This window comes from Perca fluviatilis, chromosome 20 (genome assembly GCF_010015445.1).
Source record: "Perca fluviatilis chromosome 20, GENO_Pfluv_1.0, whole genome shotgun sequence".
Taxonomy (NCBI): domain Eukaryota; kingdom Metazoa; phylum Chordata; class Actinopteri; order Perciformes; family Percidae; genus Perca; species Perca fluviatilis.
In genome coordinates, this window is record NC_053131.1 from 16708066 (window position 1) to 16729251 (window position 21186).

At 40.3% G+C, this 21186-nt stretch overlaps 1 protein-coding gene and 1 long non-coding RNA gene across 2 annotated transcripts in view; both read left to right on the forward strand.

Moving 5' to 3' along the window:
• LOC120549650 overlaps positions 1 to 1414 on the forward strand; it is a 63036-nt gene extending 61622 nt beyond the window's left edge. The window contains exon 3 of the long non-coding RNA XR_005637412.1: positions 1100 to 1414. This is a non-coding gene — a long non-coding RNA (uncharacterized LOC120549650). The remainder of the gene's footprint in view (positions 1 to 1099) is intronic.
• A 7769-nt stretch (positions 1415 to 9183) lies between these two features.
• Positions 9184 to 21186, forward strand: part of pacrg (PARK2 co-regulated) — a 137059-nt gene continuing 125056 nt past the window's right edge. Inside the window, exon 1 of the mRNA XM_039786695.1 lies at positions 9184 to 9387. Coding sequence (XP_039642629.1) covers positions 9325 to 9387 — 63 coding nt within the window. The 5' untranslated portion in view covers positions 9184 to 9324. The remainder of the gene's footprint in view (positions 9388 to 21186) is intronic.

Genomic DNA, 21186 nt, shown 5'->3' on the forward strand with positions numbered 1-21186 from the left:
CGCTCTGCCCTACACTATGTAAAAGTAACAGCTTGCTTTTATTCTCTCTGGTCTCTTTTCCTCCCGCTCAGTCCTCTCCTCCGTGATGACTTCCAGTCATTCCATGTCATCCCACCTCTCTAACACCTTTCCTACCACCCAACCGTTAAGTGCATTTGCAGACTGTCTCAGATAGGGCTGTCATATATATATTCAAAGGCATTTCAAAGCACATTCAGAGGCTACACAGGGCGTACGTTCGCACTGTGGCTTTTTGGAGTCACTTTTCGTTCTTGAATAAGACATTCATTGAATGTAATGCTCTAATGCTTGCTCTAGCATTAAAATGTACTTATGCTTTTCACAGTGGGTCAATAAAATATTTGACGTGTCTTTTATGGGTTTAAGGGGATGTCTTACATTGGAAAGAAGTTATAATTTATTAATTTACTACAACATTTAAAAATTACTCATTGTAAAATGACACACAATCAGACAACTTCAAAGGGTTCTCCTTCAAACACTGTTGATGATTATAAACTATATTTCTTATTGTAATTCACTGCTATATATATTGATATTTTACAATCATAGAGTACATAGCATTTTTAATAGCTATGTATGTTCATTTACTGATGAAGCTACAGTTTTTATAGTAATATGCAAGATACATAAAATAGCAATAATCAATATTATTTGATAGATGGTTTGTCATTTTTGATGTGGGGTTACCATTGTGGAAACCTGTAGAAATACTGATACAGCATATAGTATAGCTACATACACACAAATAAAAATACAGAGAAACAGATATAAAACATGTTGTGGATAATGATGCACACATGAAACACAAACATTGGGTGGTTATGAAAAAAATAAAAATAAAACACACACACACACACACACACACACACACACACACACACACACACACACACACACACACACACCCCAATTACGACAAATGGAAAACCATACAATGAATTTCCTCCATTGATGCTGTTATGGAAATAGTTTTAAATTCACCTGCACATCTGCTTGTCCTCATAACCCCCACCCAGGATCTTAGACTGCTGGGAAGTGTTAATAATATTTAAAGTTAAACGCCATCTGTTCTCAGGGCCTAACGTGAATACCAATACGGCCGGCACACGTTGCAATTAATGGAGCCAAGATGTCAGGAACACCGCAGAGGCAAGCTTCGAGCCTCCTGCTTCAGGAAAAGAGAGGCAGATGTGATGTGAGCAGAGATGACTTCTCTGTTCTCGGGGGGGGTGGGATTCCTCTTGTCCCCCCTTTCCCTACCTCCATCTGCCCATATGTGCAAGGATCCCCAGTATCATCTTTACTTAGGGGAATCTGCTTTGAAATATATCGGCTTTATAAATGCCTGTCTCTTTCTATTTGAATTTTTTTACACAGAGCCGAGAAGCATCAGCCAGGTGAATGAGAGGCATGCTGTTTTTTTTTTTTCTAAAATAAAAGCAAATTGCATTTGCCCTGCCATACACAGTTTGTCACCGCAGGGATGTTCTGTTTGTGTTTGTGTCTGTGAAGAAGAAAGCATTTGAATTGTTTGTTAAAAAAAAGTATTCAGACGGTGAGAATCAGACATTTATACACTTCACATTACTGACTAATGTGGATGAATTTGAAAATGAACAATGTCTAGGTGGAAAGTTTTTTGTAATGCATATCAGTGTTTTCAGATCCTTATCTAAAAATGTTCTGTCAACATCAATATCTCTTCTTCTCCTTATTTTAGTGTAATGGCAGTTAGGTAAACACAAAATGGTGCTTTGAGGCTACGATGTGGTAAAGAAAACTCAGCTATGTCGCCTCCGAGTTTCTCTGGCATTATTTTCATTTTTCAATACAGCCAGTCAATAGCCTAGAAATCTAGATGCCCCCTAGCGGCAGCAAATGTATTTTGCAGCCAGGGTCAGTCTAGCAACTCTCCGTTGGCTTGCGAGCTGGAAAAAACAAATTCTGGTCAGGCCAATCACATTGTGTATAGAGTCGGTGGGCGGGCTTAACATATTGACGGTGCATGAATTCCCTGCTGCTTGAAAACAAAGAAGATCGCTGCTGCTGCTGGCGAACAGCGGTCTTTTGAATCGGCTTTGGCCACGATTCTGGAAGACTTGTAGGAACAAAGAACAGCACTGAAGTCATTCTTAAAAAAGGAAGATTTTGCTTGAGAAGAACTTGACCCCCTTCAATTTGCCTATAGGCCACACAGGGGCACAAAGGATGCAACTCTTACTCTTGTAAATCAAATAGCGAAACATTTGCAAAAACCAAAATCGCTTGCTCGGGTTCTTTTTATTGATTTTACTTCTGCTTTTAATACTATGCAAATTGACATTCTTTTAGAACAACTTCATAGGATGAATGTGAATGGCGGGCTCATTCACTGGATTAGAAGTTTCTTAACTGACCGCCCTCAGAGAGTGTTAATGAACGGGGTTTACTCAGATGAGCTTGTTATAAATACTGGAGCACCACAAGGCTGCGTGTTGTCACCTCTGTTGTTTTCTATTTATATAAATGAAATGACTGTGCACAGCACCAATGTTAGTTTATATAAATATGCTGATGACATGGCCTTGGTAGGACTCCTCACAGAAAATAATGCAGCACATGAGGAAACCTACTTTAGCCAAGTCACTTCACTGCAGGACTGGTGTCAAATTGTTAAATTGGAAATTAACGTGACAAAAACAAAAGAACTTGTAATACAAATGAAACTGAGAGAGGCCAGTAACTTAAACTCTGTTGTACTTAACAGCCGGCCTGTGGAAGTAGTTGAAAATTTCAAGTATTTGGGTACAATCATTGATCGCACTTTAAGTTTTAATGTTAACTTAGAGAGTATTTTTAAGAGAGCTAACCAACGGTTGTTTTTAATTAGAAAATTAAAAACGGGGTCAGTCAATACATTCTTGAGATGGCATATATCAGTTTTCCATTCCTGTTGTTGCATGTTGATGGTATTAGAGTTGTACTGTTAACTGTGTGTATTTTAATGTCATTTTATATTGGTGTCATTGATGTCGGAGAAGTCGAAGACAAATTTCCACTGAGGTGGACAATAAAGTCTAATCAATCAATCAATCAATCAAGATGTGTTCGGAGTTTTGCCGACCGGATACGGCAAAAGTTTATTCTATCAACTAGCGTTGCTCTGGTTGGTTGTAGTGCTATCCTATTGCGTGCAGAGGCAATTTGAAAGACAACCGTTTATCCCGCCCCTCGGATTGAGCCCTGCCAATGGTGAGTTCCCAGACCTGGCTTGTCAGGCTAGCCAGTCAAGGGAATGGCCTTTCTTCCTATTTTGCGCCAGGTTATAGCTCGATTTCTCATTTTTTTAAATCTGCTCTATAAATAAATGTATACATTTAATTCACTGTTGTATAAATGTGCAGTCATCACATCACATTTTTAGACAATTGTATCCATAGCAAATGACATTTGGGGAGCAGTGTCTTGCTCAAGAACACGTCAACGTGTGCATAAGAAGAACAGGGGATCAAACCACCAACCTTACAATTATTGGCCGACTTGAGCTACCAGCAGTGGCAGTCTCATTATAGTTGATAGCTTCATCGCCTGACAATTACAGTATATGGAGCTTAAACAGAGACATTTGAAAACACCTTTTCCCCCTGGCCTTCTATTCACGCTAAGTTGTGTGTGTTTTTGACAGCCAGCACTGAGCTTTAAAATAGGACTCTCCAAACCAGGTACTACAAATTTAAAAACACCATTATCCCACCACTCTCCCCTTCTCTCTCTTTCTTCACTATCTATTAAGGCGCTGACACACCAACCCAATTATCGGCCGCCGGACAGTCTGGCGAGGTCGGTGACCCTAGTCTGTTTGGTGTGTTCCGTGCCATCGTCAGTCGGAGGAGCCGTCGGCGTTCATTTGGGCCGATTTGACTTGTTGAATCGGCCACTGGGCAGTCGGACTACAATTACCGGAAATGACGAGCGGGATGAGTGTTACGAACGCCTCTCAAAATCTGATGAAAATCTTTTAAACTGACCTTTGTCGATCTGAAATGACGAGAGATTCAGCAACTGCATGGCCTTTCTCGCTTAAAATGTTTTCAGAAACACGTTTCCGTGAACTATTTTAGTTAAATACGAGATCGTATTCCGAATGAGTCGCCATTATGATCTGGCTTTGAAATTCGGGAGAAGCCAGACCCACGTGACGCGTTCGTCCAATCATCTGCCGGTTTTCATTTTTTGGGCAACAATACAGATTAGCGCCGCCTGCTGTTATGGAGACGTATTACATCTCGCGCACGTGCAGAACGTACGCTCAAGTCGGCGTCGCTTTGGTGTTTTCCGAGACACTTTTTTGACCAACTCGGGGAGACTGATCAGTCAGACTGCCTTTTCTGCCGACGGTTGGTTGTCGGGTTGTGTCAGAGCCTTAACACCATGTCCACAGTGGAGGCGTGTGCTGGAGAAGCCAGCCTTTGTGCGTCCCGGTGGGATGACTGGTGTCACTGTTCACACATTCAGGTTCATGTGACATTGACCTGTGGGTGACAGGAGAGCTCAATTCTCTGGTGGGTTAGGTGTTGCCAAGGCTGCTGAAAGCACCACCCGGGAGGTCATACTTTGAAGCATGCAGCATTCAGTGGACTTACTTTGACGATTCAGGCTAAAAAAAAAGCCTGACAGCCCACAGTGACACATTCTATTTAAGATTAAAGTCTGTGAGCTTTTGACAGTTTCAAAGAGACATACACTACCAATAGAGAGGACGCATAAAAGTGTCCGTAACGAACATAATCACATAAACAATTATCAACCAGAGTGCAGCGATACTATAATAGGTCTATTATCCATATGTTTATCATCCCGACCTGTGTCTGATTATTGCTGCTATGGTCCAGTGGGCATGTTAGAGTGTATGCTCAGAGGAAGAGCAAGCTATGCCTTCCAACATCAGCTGGCCTCTAAGCTGCTTCTATAATGCATGAAGATCAATATGCTGTGGCTTTGTGAGTGAGGCCTTGCAACTCTGTGCCCATATCAAGTATTCCTGCCAACTGCCCTACCGTTTGAAGAGATCTATGCCTTTGGATTTATCAGGGCTCGGGGGGAAAGCAGACTACAGACTGGATACCCAAACTGCTATTGTTTGGAAGAAAAAAACAAATACAAAGCTAGTATTGCTGCGTTTGGGGTATTTCTGCAGCTTATGACAATATTCGATGATGGCTTTCAGAGAAGCATTTTACAGAGATCTGTACCAAAGGGCCATTTCACCAAAAATCCTTCACGCTTCTATTTTCGCAAGTGTTAGCTTTTTCCCCATTGAAGGCTTTTACTGCTGCGTTCATTGTATACATGCTTGTTTGACTTTGTGTTGTGTTATATGTTCGAACTCTCATGTGCAATATCAACACATTTTGATAATTTCCTCACCAAAGGTGATAGCACAGTGGATGTGCATCTGCAACTATTGTTGCAAAAAGAAGAATCTGCTTCTCCCACACTCCTAAAGCAGTACACCCCCCTACGCTGGTGCAGTGACCGGTTTGTATTGTATGAAGACAGTCCAGGTTGAATGTAGATTACTTAAATGTACCCTGTGGATTTCTCATTTTGAAGAAACATGACTTTATTTACATTCAAACCTTCTCACCAAAATGCATTTTGTGTAACCACCAAGCAAACATCTTGAATGCATAAAAATGTTTGTTGCCATGCCTTTTCTCAAGCTCTCTGTGTTCTTCTATTCTTTTGCTACCTTTTTTTTTAATTGATTCAGAGTGTCCTTTTTATTCATTCATTCATTTATTCACAGACAGAGACCCAATGCATCAAATTAAGAGCTTGTGGCCAAATGATAACCAGTAACTGTGCTGCCAGATAATTTATGTCAGTGTAACTAGTCATAGCAGGCAAACGTTACATACTGTACATAAAAGGGGTTTTAATGATTATTGGATCTGTACACACACCTTCACCAGTCAAGGCCACAGCAGCAGCAACAGCAACAACAACAACAACAACAACAACAACAACAACAACAACAACAACAGCAGAGAATGGCTGCACTTGCACTAAGACAGTAGTAGGAAGCAAAACTATAATTCCAGTTTCCGCTCGACCTAGACTACTTGTATCGATATTTCCCCTCTAGTGGACCTTTATAGACTAGTAATGCGCACTCGCACACCACTCGTCAAAGATTGAAAATGTCTCGAAGTTGTAATCAGAGTGATGTTTCTTTGTCAGACTTTTAATTATACATTTTTAGAAGGCTGTGGTAATAGGTAAAAGTCTCTAGCGTTTAATAAGAAAAAAAAGACTAGAGAAGATTAGAGAAATATAGTATTTTGTAACAGATATATTTTTTTCTTTCTTTCCTATCTTGTTTGTTAGATTGTGACCCTTGAGATTTATCTCTCACCCTCATGTTGGGAATCAATGCTCTAATATGCTCCCCTGTTCAGTTCCCCAAACGTATTGTCAGAGTGAATCACAAAATTGCCAAAAACAGACAACCATTGCTTTAGTTCATTCATGTGAGAACTCACACCATACCATGTTGTGATTTCAACTTTTTCCTCTAGATTCCTTCAGATTAGATTTTAAACCGTTAAAGGCACTGTGCTACCCCCACCCCCCCCGCAGGTGTTTCCACTTATTCTGGCTAATTGGATCTGTGCTGAGGTTGAATTGGTCACCAAAGTCATTGTGTTAATAAAAAAGGTGTAAGTTGTTTGAGGCATAACAGGTGCAAAAAACTAACAGGAGATCCAGAGGGATGTGGAGCACAGTCTGTACACACCCACACAGTCCAGGGAAACGCGCTAATCAGGGAAAAGTGAAAACACCTGTGGAGGTGTACCAAGGTAGAGCCTTTAATAACTAAAAGTAGTTCATTATAATTATCTCAGAGCAAATTACTTTTTTTGTGTGAAAGAACAGTTTGTTTTTGGTCATGCCCTACTAAATATACACTAAATGGCTTTGCTACATTCAAACTACAGTGTAATAGGCTGAAACATTGACATGTATTCAGACCCTTCGTAACAAATCACCATAATATTCTAATAATATTTCTTTAGGGAGGACTAGATCATGTATTAGAGTCAATAGTGCTGTTATAGGGATTTTTACTGAACAGATTTATTGGTTCCTCAGATTTAATATCTCTTATATAGTGTCCCTATAGGACATTAAATATATCTAAGATTACATTTTTCTTTTCTGGTTTTAAAGTCATAAAACGTGTAACATACTGTAGTAGGCAACCACACATACAACGATCCAGATTCCCTTATGCATTTATTATAGTCGACATACCTTGTACACTTTGTGTGACTTTCACAACCTGACGAACTGTTAAACCCGACAAGCCCCTGGCCGCTCTCCCTACAGCCTAATGGCCAAGTCTAATGGCTGTTTGTCTTGTTTCATGGTAATTGGGGGGCAACTGACTCTGCAGCAAAGTCTCTGCTATCCTTTTCCTGCTAAGATTCTTCTGCTGGCCCCCTCTGGGTCCTCTGCTTTGTAGGTACGGGTTTCTGCTCTAATGATATCATAATTGCTGTTTTCGCTCGCAGTGGACAATGGTTGCCAAGCCTGAAGGTGGCCCAGATCAAACCAGGGACACCATGATGATGAAGGCACAGTAGATGCAGAAAAATAACATATATTCATCAAAGTGTGATACATGTCGTTCCCTTTCTCAATGCTATTACTCATATTTTCCATCCTCATTAGTTCCCTACCTGCCGAACCACCTGGTTATGCACAATACATCATTAGTGTTGAAAAATGCATCTTTATTGTGCAACTCAAAGCACTGGTAGCCTGACATAGCTACATATATACACACACTTATACACACATAACTCAAGAGATTGGCAAAATCTATAATTATATATTTTTTTCACTCATCATTTCTACGATGTCTGTTTCTACAATTCACGAAGGCCAGCTCCCCTCCTCACCGCACGCACACTCACAGGAGTGAGATAGCGCAGTGCTGTTTGAACAATCATTTCTCAGTCCAGCTGAATTAACGCTGACGCTCCAGTTTGCTCAGTTTGCTTTCTGAAAACTCCCCTCTTCCTCTTTTTAATCCTCTGAGGGGAGCAGAGAGAGGGGAGAGAGAGAGAGAGAGAGAGAGAGAGACCAGCATTGAATGCTGACATGGACATAACTTGCCTTCCCTGCATACCTTGTTTACAGTCTCCCTTCCTGCTGCTCTACCCTCCTCTCTCAATGGAGCCATAAAAAACAAATAGGGGCTTTTAGAGAAATTGCCTGTGCACTGAAGATTAATAACAGTTGCACCAGTTCATCCAAGAAAGGCAAAAACGATATTGGAAGATTAAAAGTGCCACATCCCTAAATTGGAATGATTCAGAGCTCAGGCTGCTCTCTAACTAGCTTACTGAGAGACAAGGCCTGGGTCTACCTGTCAGACAAAGAGCATCATACTTCTGGATGAGGATCCGCCGAGTATAATAATGAGCTGAGGGTGGGATCGATCGTCTGTGTCTAAGATGCAAGTGTGGTGGCCCTGGAGCCACAGGAGTAGGCCTATACTAAAAGACAGGTCATCCTGTGTAAGGTCATTTTTTTCACAGTTTGTAGCCCATTAATTAAAATAGCCGGACGGTACTAAGTAAGGAGAGCACCAGTTTGACTCTTTACTATTATTGAACAAAAGAGTAAAGTGCAGGACAAATCTTTTGGCTTGCTGTTGGACCTTTATTATATCGGCTGCACACCTTTGCAAATAGACACTATAGTCTTTATGCAGTCCTCTTCCTGTACCTCATCATAATAAAGATTAGGTGGCCAAGTTAAGATTTAATAAATCATCAGAACAGAAGCATCGTCCCCCTCTGGAAAAAATAAATAAAAATGAAATGGCAAAAAGCTCCACAAATGAAATAATCAGAGTCGTGAAATAGAAGTAATTTCATGTTTTGCTCTAATATTACCATCTTTATAATATTTTGATATATGATTACTTTTTATAATAAGAGCAGTTTTTGTTTTTACATTTAGGCATCCTCAATCGATTAACCACGCCTTGGTCTGCATTTTTTCAGCATAATAGACAGTAAACGGTTTTCAGCAGTGCCATGGAATTTCTATGGTAACAAGGAAACACCGTCACCGCAGCAACCAGACCAAGGCGTCCAGTGTGAAGTTGCTTAGCAACCACTATAAAAAAAACAACGGGCGTCACGTTTTGAGAGCCACACATATATTAATTAGTTATCAACATTGCTGTTCATTTCCGCTTTAGATTCGTCTTTACAAGGCAACACCTGTGCTTTTGTGAACAGGATGAACAGGATGGAGCTAAGAACACAAGGCTTTACCGTGAAGGCCACTATGAAGAACTCCGTGGTGAGTAAAGTTATTTGACGTTTATAACGTTAGCTAACGTGCGGGTAAGTTAGCTTTAGCAGTGCATTTAGCATGAAGTTGGACTGTCAAATTATTCTCAAACAGTCGACTGACAGCCGGATATATAACCTATTTACTGTATGGCATGCGTTATTAGGGAAGTTGTGACAAAATATATTGTTATATTTGGGATAAAAGTGCATTTAGCGAGAGGTAACGCTAATTAATTTCCCATTCAAGTTATCATAGCGAGCATCATCATTTAAAACTAACGTTTACACAGAGTTTTGGCTTGATACACTAACAGTACTTTTAAATATTTGGAACATATCAGACGAGGGGCTGAGTTGTGTGTTGTGTGGTAGTTAGGTTACATGACAGTCTGGGCTCCCACGTGCTGCCATCAGCCTGCCACCACTATCTAGGTTAAGTTACAATTGATGGAAAAGGATGGTGGGAGGGGGCAGCCTCTTTAAATGACCCTTTTACTCTTGCTTTTCCTTTATCATTTTTCTATTGTTATTCAGCACAACCTATCATCTTTCTGCTCTTCGGCAGAGCAAAAATCTCAACACTAAATAGCCCAGAGAGATTGGGTATAGCAGCAGTAGAAAAAGGAAAAACCAGAATGCCTGAACATATTCTCTCCAACTATCATGTGTGTGCATGATGTGTGTATGTGTGCGGGTGTGTGTAACTCTTTTGGTCAGACAAGCTTGGCTGTGTTTCACACAAGAATGGGGATTTGAAAACTCTAAAATTATCCAATAACTTTTATGGGCTAAAATGACACTTTTAGAACCTATTCCAAAGCTATAACGCATTAATTAGACACTATGAAACGCAGAAGCCATATGCTAAGAAAAATGCAAATGTCTTTTTTTTATAACATCTCGGAGATACCACATTAAAACAAAAGGGTATTGTTTTATAGACTAACATACTTGTGGGCTAGTTGGAGTTGTACGCAGCACATGATTTGAGTATAATTGTGTTTGCCTAGCCACCAAAGCTTTTATGTGTTCTATATAAACAATTGTGCACTTATTTTTGTACTGGTGCCCTTTGTCTTACTCTGGGACAAACTAACAGATGCTTCCTGGACCATTATTTCCTTGCAGAGCAGTCCCCATCATGGACCTCCAGTGTAGTTAAACTGTGTTGAAGCTCACTAATTTTTAAAGACAGTCATGTCTGGTTTTCCCCTCCTCTCATTTACCACAAATGAAGATGGATCAGGAAAGTGTAATAGGTTTGTATTGCAGAGGACATCAGTCTTTATTGATATGTAGCCTATTGATTGGTCAGTAAAACTAGCTTTTGTGCAGCCAAAAAATAGATTTTATAAGAACTCTGGACTAGTTGTATCTGGGGTATAGGTCTTCTGTATCTGTATCTGTAAATGTATTATTAAGTTGAGTTATAAATGTGTTGTCACAGTGGTCCATAGTGTACCAGTGTGTGAAAACAATGACATTGTGCTGAGAGTGTAGTAGTCTGAAGCATAGCTATATGGTCTGGAGAGTTGTTGTGTAAAGAAAAACTGTAATACAGCATTTTTTCCTCTTGAAATGTCACGCAAGACACCCATTTGGTAATACTGCAACTATATACATATTGCAATACTTTCATCAATAGGCCATAGGCTCAATCACCATTGTGTTACCTCCTTCAGCTAAAGATAGTGACTTAACAGACATATTTGAATGAAAATCTTCGAGATTACAGCTTTAAATATGATCTCGTAATGTATCGGATAATGTATGACTTTGGCTTTTCCCTCAGCTGATGTTGGTTGCCACCAAAGGCCACTGAAAGATCTACATGTAGCCTCCCGCTGTGTTCTGGAAGATGCGGTAGGCCATAGGAACAGCTAGGGTGATAGACTGTAAGCTGCTGAAGTAAACAAGCCTCCCAGCAGCACATTTACACAGGCATCCTTTCTTTGGTGTGCACAAACCAAAATTTATCAGTGCTTGTGTGAGGTTATGTTAAAATAAAATGTGCCATCATACCCTTTAAACACTGAAACCTGTGTTAATTATAGTCCTTCTTTACTGTTGACATTGTACTGTATAAGTTCAGCTTATTTTAAATGAATAAGTCAGAAGACTGTGTGTCTTGAGAGTGAACAGTTACTCTGAGATGCCTTACATATTACTTCTTCTTGCTTTTAATTCTCACTTGGTGCTTTTACACAGAGGCAGTTGCTGCTGGTGAGCAGCAAAGCATATCACAGGCAGTCAAATTGCTTAATTTGACAGATTGAGGAATTCTTTTACTCGCACTTGCCTGATCTCTAAGACAATTATCCCCAACCTGTTTTTAGCTTGAGACAACACCATGCTCGTCATTAGAATCCCTTTCTTTAAATGTGGAAATGAAGACAGGTGGCTTACAAGACATTTTTTTTTTTTTTTATATATTTCCTACATGCAAACTTGGCAACTTGTCATTGTCTTTGTTTTTTGCCCTGGATATGGAAACTCTACTCTACTTATTCAGTAAGTTCAGAGAAAACCTTTGTATTTAGATTTATATTCTGTTTTGATGCTGTGTATGTTGACAGTTTTTGGTGCATGGTGAAACGAGAGCACTGCTTCAGAAGTTGAGGCATCTGTGGTCAGCAATAATTTAATGAATGAATTTGAGGAAAGTGTCAGTTTAACATTTTCTGTCAGCAATCCACCAGCTTTCACTTCCATATCCTTTCTACTTCTAAAATGTTGACTGTCCAGTCTTGGGTACTTTGATGCAAACAATTTAACTAGGTCTTCCTCTCTGAATCCCAAGTTTTTTGCAGACAGCTATTGCCTTGTTACTTTCACATTGCACTTAAAGGAACAACAGTAAATACCTGAAATTGAAACTGCAGCAATATTTTTCCTATGACAGGGACTGCCTTGAGATGCAAAAGAGGCAGTTAGAGCTGCAGTATCATTGACTTCTTCCTCCTTTTTTGAAGGTCATAAACAAATCTCCTGTCAAGAGCCTTTACAAGGAAGGCTCCTGCTAAGCCCTTTAATATTCACCATCTCCCCAGAGGATCTGCTACGTCTGCAACATGAATGATACTCCCACATTGCCTTACCACTGGCTAAATCCTCAACAAAAACCATTACATTTTTCAGAGGCTTGCTTGTGTCTGTTGCCTTCTGTTTTTTTCCCTCCCCTGTGGTCACTGACATATCGCTCCAGAGAGGGCTTTGCGGAGAGCTGTGATTTGTAGGTAACGACAAGGCCATTTCAAGCCGTGAAAGGGTATGGGGACTTGAAGCATAGGCTTATTATGCTTTAAAGTATTTGTGGTCATAGAAATTGAATCAATAGCACAGGCCCCTGAAACTCCCCCTTTTTCTCTAGTGATTCATCCCCAAGCATTTAAAGAGAAAAAAAAATAGATGCACATTACATTCTGGTGGGAGGTCATCACCTTGTGTTTCAGACAGAGAGGTGAACAAAGCTGTTATTTTCTGTGTCAGAGGCTTATTCCAGCTTGGTGACAAAAATAGGGTATGGGGAGAGGGCGCAAACACCTGCACAGTGACACGAATGCACATGAATACACATACTATAAATATGAACATTGCAGTTGACACAGAGAAAGAAATATACTGTATATTGATTTCCTTGAGTTATGCGGTATAAGTCAGTGATATGGATAAAACTGCTTGTCATGGTATAATCATATGAAAATATCTATTTTTGGCGAATCCTGTCAAATCAAAATACTTAAAAAAATACTTCATACTTCAAAAACAGTAAAAATCCAATATTGCCTTAAAGCAGGTTTGAAACATTGTCCTCAATGGTACAATAGATGTTTTTCACGGCAGATATTCTGACCATTCATAACACTTTCCATTCCATCTAACATGTCCTAATAAGCCATGCCATTGAGCCAGCATTCACAATATTAGAGCCCTGACAGGGCACTGAAACAAAATTAAGTCATCATTAGGGTTATTATTACCTGTGCCTTCCTATGATGACATGTAAAAAAGCATGTACGAAAAAAGACATTGTATAGTGTATAGTATTAACGGTATTGCAGTTGACAAATGTATATTGTCTCACAGTATACACTATATTGTCATATCACCCAACCCAGTTATGCAGTGCATTTCGCTTAGCCTATTTCTAGCCTGATAATCAGACAGAATTGCCATTTTGTTTAAGCTCATTGCTTCAGCCTGACTTTGTGTTCATTAGCTGAGTTGTTGTTGGGGAATGGGTGTTTTTGTTACCTAACCAATCACTTGCGTGTGACATATTCATCCAGCATATCATTTTCAGTTGATACGGACATGGCAGTAGCGGCTGCTAAGAGCAGTTAACTTAACGGCTTTCACAAAAATCAAAAAGATATGGCGCTTGAAGAGTTTGTATTGTAAGTCAACTTACAACAACTTGTACTGTGTTGATTGTTGCTAGGTAGCTGTGTAGTTTTTAGTTATTCCAGCTACATGTAGAATGCTCTTCTATAGCACAGCACCAGCCCTATTTTTATGCTGAACAAATTAGAGATGTGCAAGGCATTTCAGAGGTGTGGAACCAGGCTAACTTATTCCATCTTTCTGTTCAAAGTTAAACGCCTAAGTAAAAACATTTGGTCAATAACTATTGAGCTCACTTGGGATCAGTCATGTAGATTGGGTACAATTGATTCATAGACTCCTAAATATGTGGAATATGTGATCATCATCATGCCCTGTAATTGATTTATGTGGTCTGTAATTTGTTGGATGTTTGCCTTAACACATCCTGTAATGTTTCCTGTGCTTTTACGCTTTAACAATGACCATCTCTGAGGATATTTGCAAGGTCTTAAGTGTCATGAAGCTGTTTGTCTCAGTATATGTTCCTTGGTGAAAAGACATGAAGGAAAGGATAAAACCTCTTAATGTCTCTACACTCGCCTGTGTCCTAGACTACATACCACACAACCCACTAGAGCTGTCAATCTTCCTTTATAGTACCATTCAAATTTCATTTGTAATTTTTTTTAATATTCAAATAATGTTAGAATATTTAATGCTCAAATGCAGCCTGTTATAAATATGTACTACGCTACTCAGGTTTATGCATTGTGAATTCCACAATAAGCATCAGTTCAAATTTATTGTCATATGCATATCAGTACGAAGTACCACAGCAATGAAATAAAATGTGCCTTAGCACTCTCTCAGCACCAGTCTAATAATAACAATTTTAAAAACATAATAGCATTAAAAACATTATAGAATATCCAACACAATGTATATTGTGTTGGATATTCTATAATGTTTTTAATGCTATTATGTTTTTTATTATGTTTGAAATAAAATGTGCCTTAGCACTCTCTCAGCACCAGTCTAATAATAACAATTTTAAAAACATAATAGCATTAAAAACATTATAGAATATCCAACACAATATACATCATGTGGTTGTTGTTACACGTTCTGTCCACTAGAGGGACTTCTAACATTAGCCTGGCCTTGAAGGGGACCTACGTCATGGCGCATTGCATTTCTGGCACGCCGCTCTCTGTTTACATTATATTACACCACGCACACAGCGACAAACAAATCAACAGAGAACTCTGGAATGAAGCATTATCTAACAAGTGTATTAAAGCGGCTCTGTTAAGGCTAACAGTGCTCTGTTAGCACAATGATATTATGTTAGAAAGCACAGCCAAACGGTGCTGTCACTACTATTTTAGTGATTTAAAAGCAACCTGTTTTTTGCATATTGTCACGTTGCTGAGAATACAGCTATTAGAAGGTAATATATGAAGTCGAAGCTAACTCTGACAGCTGTAGGGCAGCTAACATAAACTTTAGCTGTCTTCATGAAGCTCCCAGCTAAGCTCCTATAACTCGCGACGCAGCTAGGAAACAAGAACAAGCTAACTATTGATAACATAAGAGTTTTGGCTCGGTAGATGTTGATTTTAAAGTCATGTTAAAACTATTTCCCATCCTTCTTCCGATTTCCAGCCGCAGCCTGTCACTCCCCCCTGTACTAACGTTACTCTGTATGTAATGTTAGCTCACAATGCTGTGTGTTTCTCACTCCCATAATTTATTGTTCATCAGACGTGACACGAGAAGAGTGAGATTAGCTATCGTTAGCCAACCTATTTATAAAGAAAATCACATTCGAATAGTGATTTCAGCATTCTAATAGTATAGATTTTTTACTATTCAAATTATAGCCCTACAACACACATGCAAGAATATGGACGTGATCCTCTTTAAGACGCTGTATTGTACAGTTCACCTGAGAGGGCAAATCGATACAAACTACGCCTGATCCCAAACTCAACGTTTGTGTGGTGACGGTCTGCAGATTGCTGAGCCGATAGACTGCTTTTATAACATGCACACCTCATTTACTGTTTGCTTGGCCTCTGGGATAGAAATTGAGCTGGCAAACACTGTCCCCAAGTCTGCTACAATTCGCCAACCCCATTCCCCCCAGCCATACCGTCATCCCTGGCTCATCCCACTAACCCCAGGGGACAGATGGAGACTCCATGCTAGCAAACGTGACCTCCATATCTTATTTCTTTCCTCCCCTACAGCATCATCATTATATACCTGAGCAGATGCCTCAGCCTCCTCTTTGTCTTTATCTTTTTCTCTCTCTGTCTCTCTCTCTCTCTCTCTCTCTCTTTCTGTGCAGAACCTTCATTCAACCAGGCAGGTCCCTGAAGAAACAGCGGGTTACTGGACAATTATGTACACAATAATAAAACCTAAACTAAATCAGCCATATAATAACAGTAAATCAACCAAATATTAAGAGGGATTTAATGTTGATTTATTTATTTGTTTTTTATTGTTTTGTATTGTTTTTGCTCTTCAAAAGGTCAGCGGCAACTAGGTTGAAGTTCAAATAATTTGAACTTTGAGCACAGCGCAAAGCGGCAACTCCGAGTGCTGCGCGACACCATGGGTAGCGCAGTGCATAGTTGGCTCTCCCCACAGGAAATCAATGGAACGGCAGATTTGCCGCCTATCATGTGTAGGGGGGCTTAAGGGATGTGTTGACTCACATCTCAGCTATTTGTCTTTGACTCTCAAACCACTGAATGTCATCTTAATAAATTAAGCAATCTGAACAAATCAAACAAGTGACAGTTTAGAATTGATCCTTGATTAGGGTTTAAATGAGTTTAGAATTTCAGTGCAACTAGATTAAATGTAATCTCACTTCAAATTGCAAAATAAACTTAGTTAAAATGATGTCTTAAATTTAATTTGGTTTAGAATTAATCCAAATTTAAAATTGTGTCTAATGATCTGATGTGTCTCAGTTAAAGCTTGATTTAAATTGATTAAATCCTTTCTTCTATCCACTAAAACACCACGGAGTTGGGAAATAATAAACAACATGAATACAGCAAGGATAGAAAGGGCTGCAAGTTTGAGGTAGAAAGAAGCCCATTGTCAGTTATATGAATAGCAGGCAGTTGTTGACCAAGATTGAACCTTGAAAGCTTTTATGGAGATGAATTTGTCTATTTATTATGTTCACTCACAGTCAAAATCATTCTTCCTATCACTCCAAACACATTTACCTGACACAGGAACTCATAATGTGCCCAGCGTGATACATAAATTGGCCATGAAGCCAGTTGGGTGAGAGGACAGAAGTACTCTGATACTGTCATAAATGATCCGCATCACGGCCTGGCACCTCTCTGATGCAGCCACCTCTGCTCATTACCCTCGCCATCCGGGAAACACCATGCAAATTCTACTAAAGAGTGTTTGACCAACACGGCTTACTGTGGCAGAGGGAGACAGGCAACCTGTTCATGACTCATTCTCTCTCTCTCTCCCTGTCTCTCTCCCTCTCACTCCCTTAAGACAAAGGAGAACAAAGGAAAAGATAGAAGAAAAGCAATATAACCCCTTGGCCGTTATCTGCGGAGCACACCAGAGCATGTCTGGTCTCAGACACAGCTTTGCTTGTCCTTTGAAGGCCCTCATCTGCCTTTGATTTCAGCCAAACGGTTCAGCACAGTGACAGATGCTCAACTTTCCATCTGTCACTCTGACACCCATCTCTTTAGTGTTGTTGAATCTAACTGACTTTGTTTGGACTGACAGTCTGGCTGTCTGAATAAGGTTGTGACACGGATGCTGATGCTGTCTGAGAGAGCTACTCCTGCAAGCACAGTGTGAGCTTAGAGGCGTCTGAGAAGTTACCTATTTTCAAGACACCCAAGTGTTTTTTTCTCGGGCTAATCCAAAGGGTGGACTATCATTCAGAGCATTATCCTAGCAGGAGGTCTCAATAACAGACCTTTGTTTCATATATATTACTCAGTGTTTCCTGCAACAACCTCTGCTGGGAGCCTTTTTCCTGTCTTAGTCTGTAGAGTAAACACATTTTGGATGAAGAAGCATTTTATATAAGTTATATTCAGGTAGGTAACAAAAAATGGGGATGGAGAAGATAAAGTGTGTATGTGTTTAGTATGACTGGATGTGTGCAGCTAGTTTGGCAGACTGCGTGTCTTGGGTATCTACTAGCAGGGATGTGGCCTTCATTGGGCTTCTCCCCAGTTTAATTTATGTTAAGGTCAAATTTCAGACCTTGCCAGGCTTTGGTCTCTGCATGTTGTCTCTTTAAACAAACCCCCAGCATCATTTTTAGCAGTCGGCCTTACCAGCAGCAAGACTGATTTCCAGGGATAGAAAGTCACACTGGACGTGTGATAAGACCAAGGGCCTGGGGTTCATTTTGCAATACATACTAACCACCTACATGTTTTTCACTGTTAAACAATATTCCCATATCAGAGGTAGAACCTGTATCTCTTCCCATGTGCAGTCTGCTTATCTCCCCATGCCTCCCTCCCATCCTCAGGGATCTGTCAGTGCCGGGCTCCCTGTGACACTTGGGAGTGTGTGTGTGTGTGTGTGTGTGTGTGTGTGTGTGTGTGTGTGTGGGTGTGGATGTGGATGTGGGGTGGTGTGATGTGACGCTGTAGACTGACCTGCTCTCTTCTCTCTCATCTGTGCGGCTGTCTGTCTGTGGCTCTGTTGAGAAATCGATGGCCTCCTGCTGCACTAGGTGTGTCCTTCTCCTATTCCTCCTCAGTGGGCCTATTGCTGCCAAATCAAACCTCCCACAGCTCCCAGTGATGCATCCCTACTAAAGGCACAGCTACATTCACCTGCTTTGCTGTCTCACTGTCTATCTACTCATCTCCTCGCCTGGTTCCAGCCTGCTTGCCCATCTCAGTATCTCCCTGTCTGGCTGTTTATTTCTTCGACTGCGTCCTTATCTGCTTAGTTGACTGCCTCCTTACCTGCAAAACCAACTTAAGTTAAAACTTTTGGATGAGTCATTTAGCTATTCTGAGCTGTGGCCAGCACCCCATAACCACTCTAAAACAAAGCGTGTTGTCACTGACTTCAGGTACATCAATATTCTATGAGGTGGTTTTCAGTCTTCCATAAATTAAATCCAGTTATGAGGATGTTTATTGACAAGAAGCTACTTATTTGGTGAATAAAATTGGGAGGACAGTTAAATTCTTCATTCTCAGCAGCAGAAGTGGCAACTGCAGCAGGTCAGGGATGTAGTTTTCCTTCTGTGTCTCATTAATTTCATGGCCCAGCGCAGTGTTTTAATACCTTCAGGTGTCGTCACTGATTGAGGCTGTAAAGACAAAGCATTGGATCATTGCGTGCCCAACTCTCTTAACAGCCAGGACTAGAACGTGTGGTTCGTTCCCTTTGCTGACGCACAGACATACTGTATACACTAGAGGTGTGAATCTTCACTGAGCTCCCGATTTGATTACGATTATCATGTCAGCAATTCAATTCCATTGGATATCTCGATGCATCACGATGCGTCAAATACATTTTTACTATTAAAGCCATATAGGGTATTTAATTCATAGCTTTTCAAGCTTCAAAAACAAAACATTCTGCAGTGCTCTAATACTAAATAAATTGGATACATTGGATACACGCACACAAAACTACAGCACTGAGGACATGGCACTTCCTGAATGTGCAAAACATAACAGAATATGTAAACAGAAAGGTTGTTTGGCATACATTAAATTGTAAACAGAAATAATCGATTATGGCCCAGCCGATTATCGATGCAGCATCGTCCACGATTCAATGCATCGATTATTTGATTAATTTCAACACCTCTAGTATACACACTCATGCATACCAATTTGCACAAATTGAACAATGGTCCAACATGTTGCAGTTTGTTTTAGCCCTGTATTACATTGTGTTGTAAAATTTCAAACTAATGCTGAAATGATTAGCCAATTGATGATAAGTCGATCAATGTATTATTATATGATATGATTTAACACAGCCTGCACGATTATGGTGCACTCTATATGTACATTTACATGGTTTGTATCAATGGCTTACAGGGCTCCAGACTAACTTTTTGCCTTGGTCGCACTGGTGCGCCTAACTTTTTTTATTTAGGTGCACCCAAATTTTTCCTTGCGTCGCCTTTAACGCCACAATTTCAAGGTCACCTTTTTATCACACTCCATATACATTCATATATATATTATGTCAATTATTTTAAACAAGAATAAGGAGTTGGTAAAAATTTTTATTTGAAGCACAATTATACTGTACTCAAAGTCTTATGGCAGGTCCCCACTTGCTGTCAAATGCCCCTCAGATGGCTAACACCTGTAATTTGGCCTTCTTCCCCTTTGGCCTTGGCTAAACCAGCTTGCCACACTCCCTAGCATCAAAATCCTCCAAGCTGGGCCCCTCCACACTGATTCTTATCAGATCTTCCACTAGTCCAGGACTAAAAATCATATCTCTGTATTTTTTGGCTGAATGGCGATACACAATATATATCTCTATATTTTTTACAAAGTGGGCTAAATGTTCAGTTTTAAGTCAAAGCCACTTTTCACAAGCTCTTTTATTAAAACAGATGTGATTAAAATAAAATGCAAAGACAGGGTTTCCTTCCCAATTTGAAAATATAGAGCTGCAACACTGTATGTAAATTATCTGAAATAAATAGCCTGGGATATATTTAAAAATATATAAACCTCTGAGAAAGCTCCTTCACTTGTTTTCAATAACAGACCCGGATTGCCCAGTAGCTCATATAGGGAGAGAGTGGGAGTGCGATGGACTGAAGCATATACTGCTCACAGAGTGACGGCTGACTCATTATGAACGGGTCCAGCACGGGTCAGCGGCCTTACACATGTCTTGTGTAGGCTTTGAAATGTCTGTATCGTCCCTGGCTGCGCTGCATTTTTATGAACTATGATAATGTGGCCATGGGTCAGATCTCTTGCCCAGGTCCAGCAGGCTCCGTCTTACACGCTATTACTCAACCAACTGAAGTTAGTTCCATTCAATAACTTCTTCTGTGTTTTTCGCCGTGGCGGTCGCAATAACAGAGAATTACCAGCGGAAACACTGGTACCAATACAGGTTTCCCTCTCATACTTAACCATATACAGCTGTGTTAATAACAATTAAAACTGTAGACAAATGTCAGCATGTGGACCGGCGGCGCTCTGTCTCTCCATGAGCGGCTTTCCGATGTTGCAGGTGAGCCGGCCGCAAAATTACAAATCCCACTATGGCCACGCCAAGACCCGCCCTACGAAGCAGCTTGATTGGTTAGGGTTAGGCATTTCACCTCGAGTGGTTAAGGTTAGGGTTAGGGGATTGGTCAGAGGATAGGACCTGTACGTGTTAGCATGGACGCCTGGCCAATAGTAGTGTGTGAATGCTATTGAAGGGCGGGTCTTGGCGTGGCCATAGTGGGATT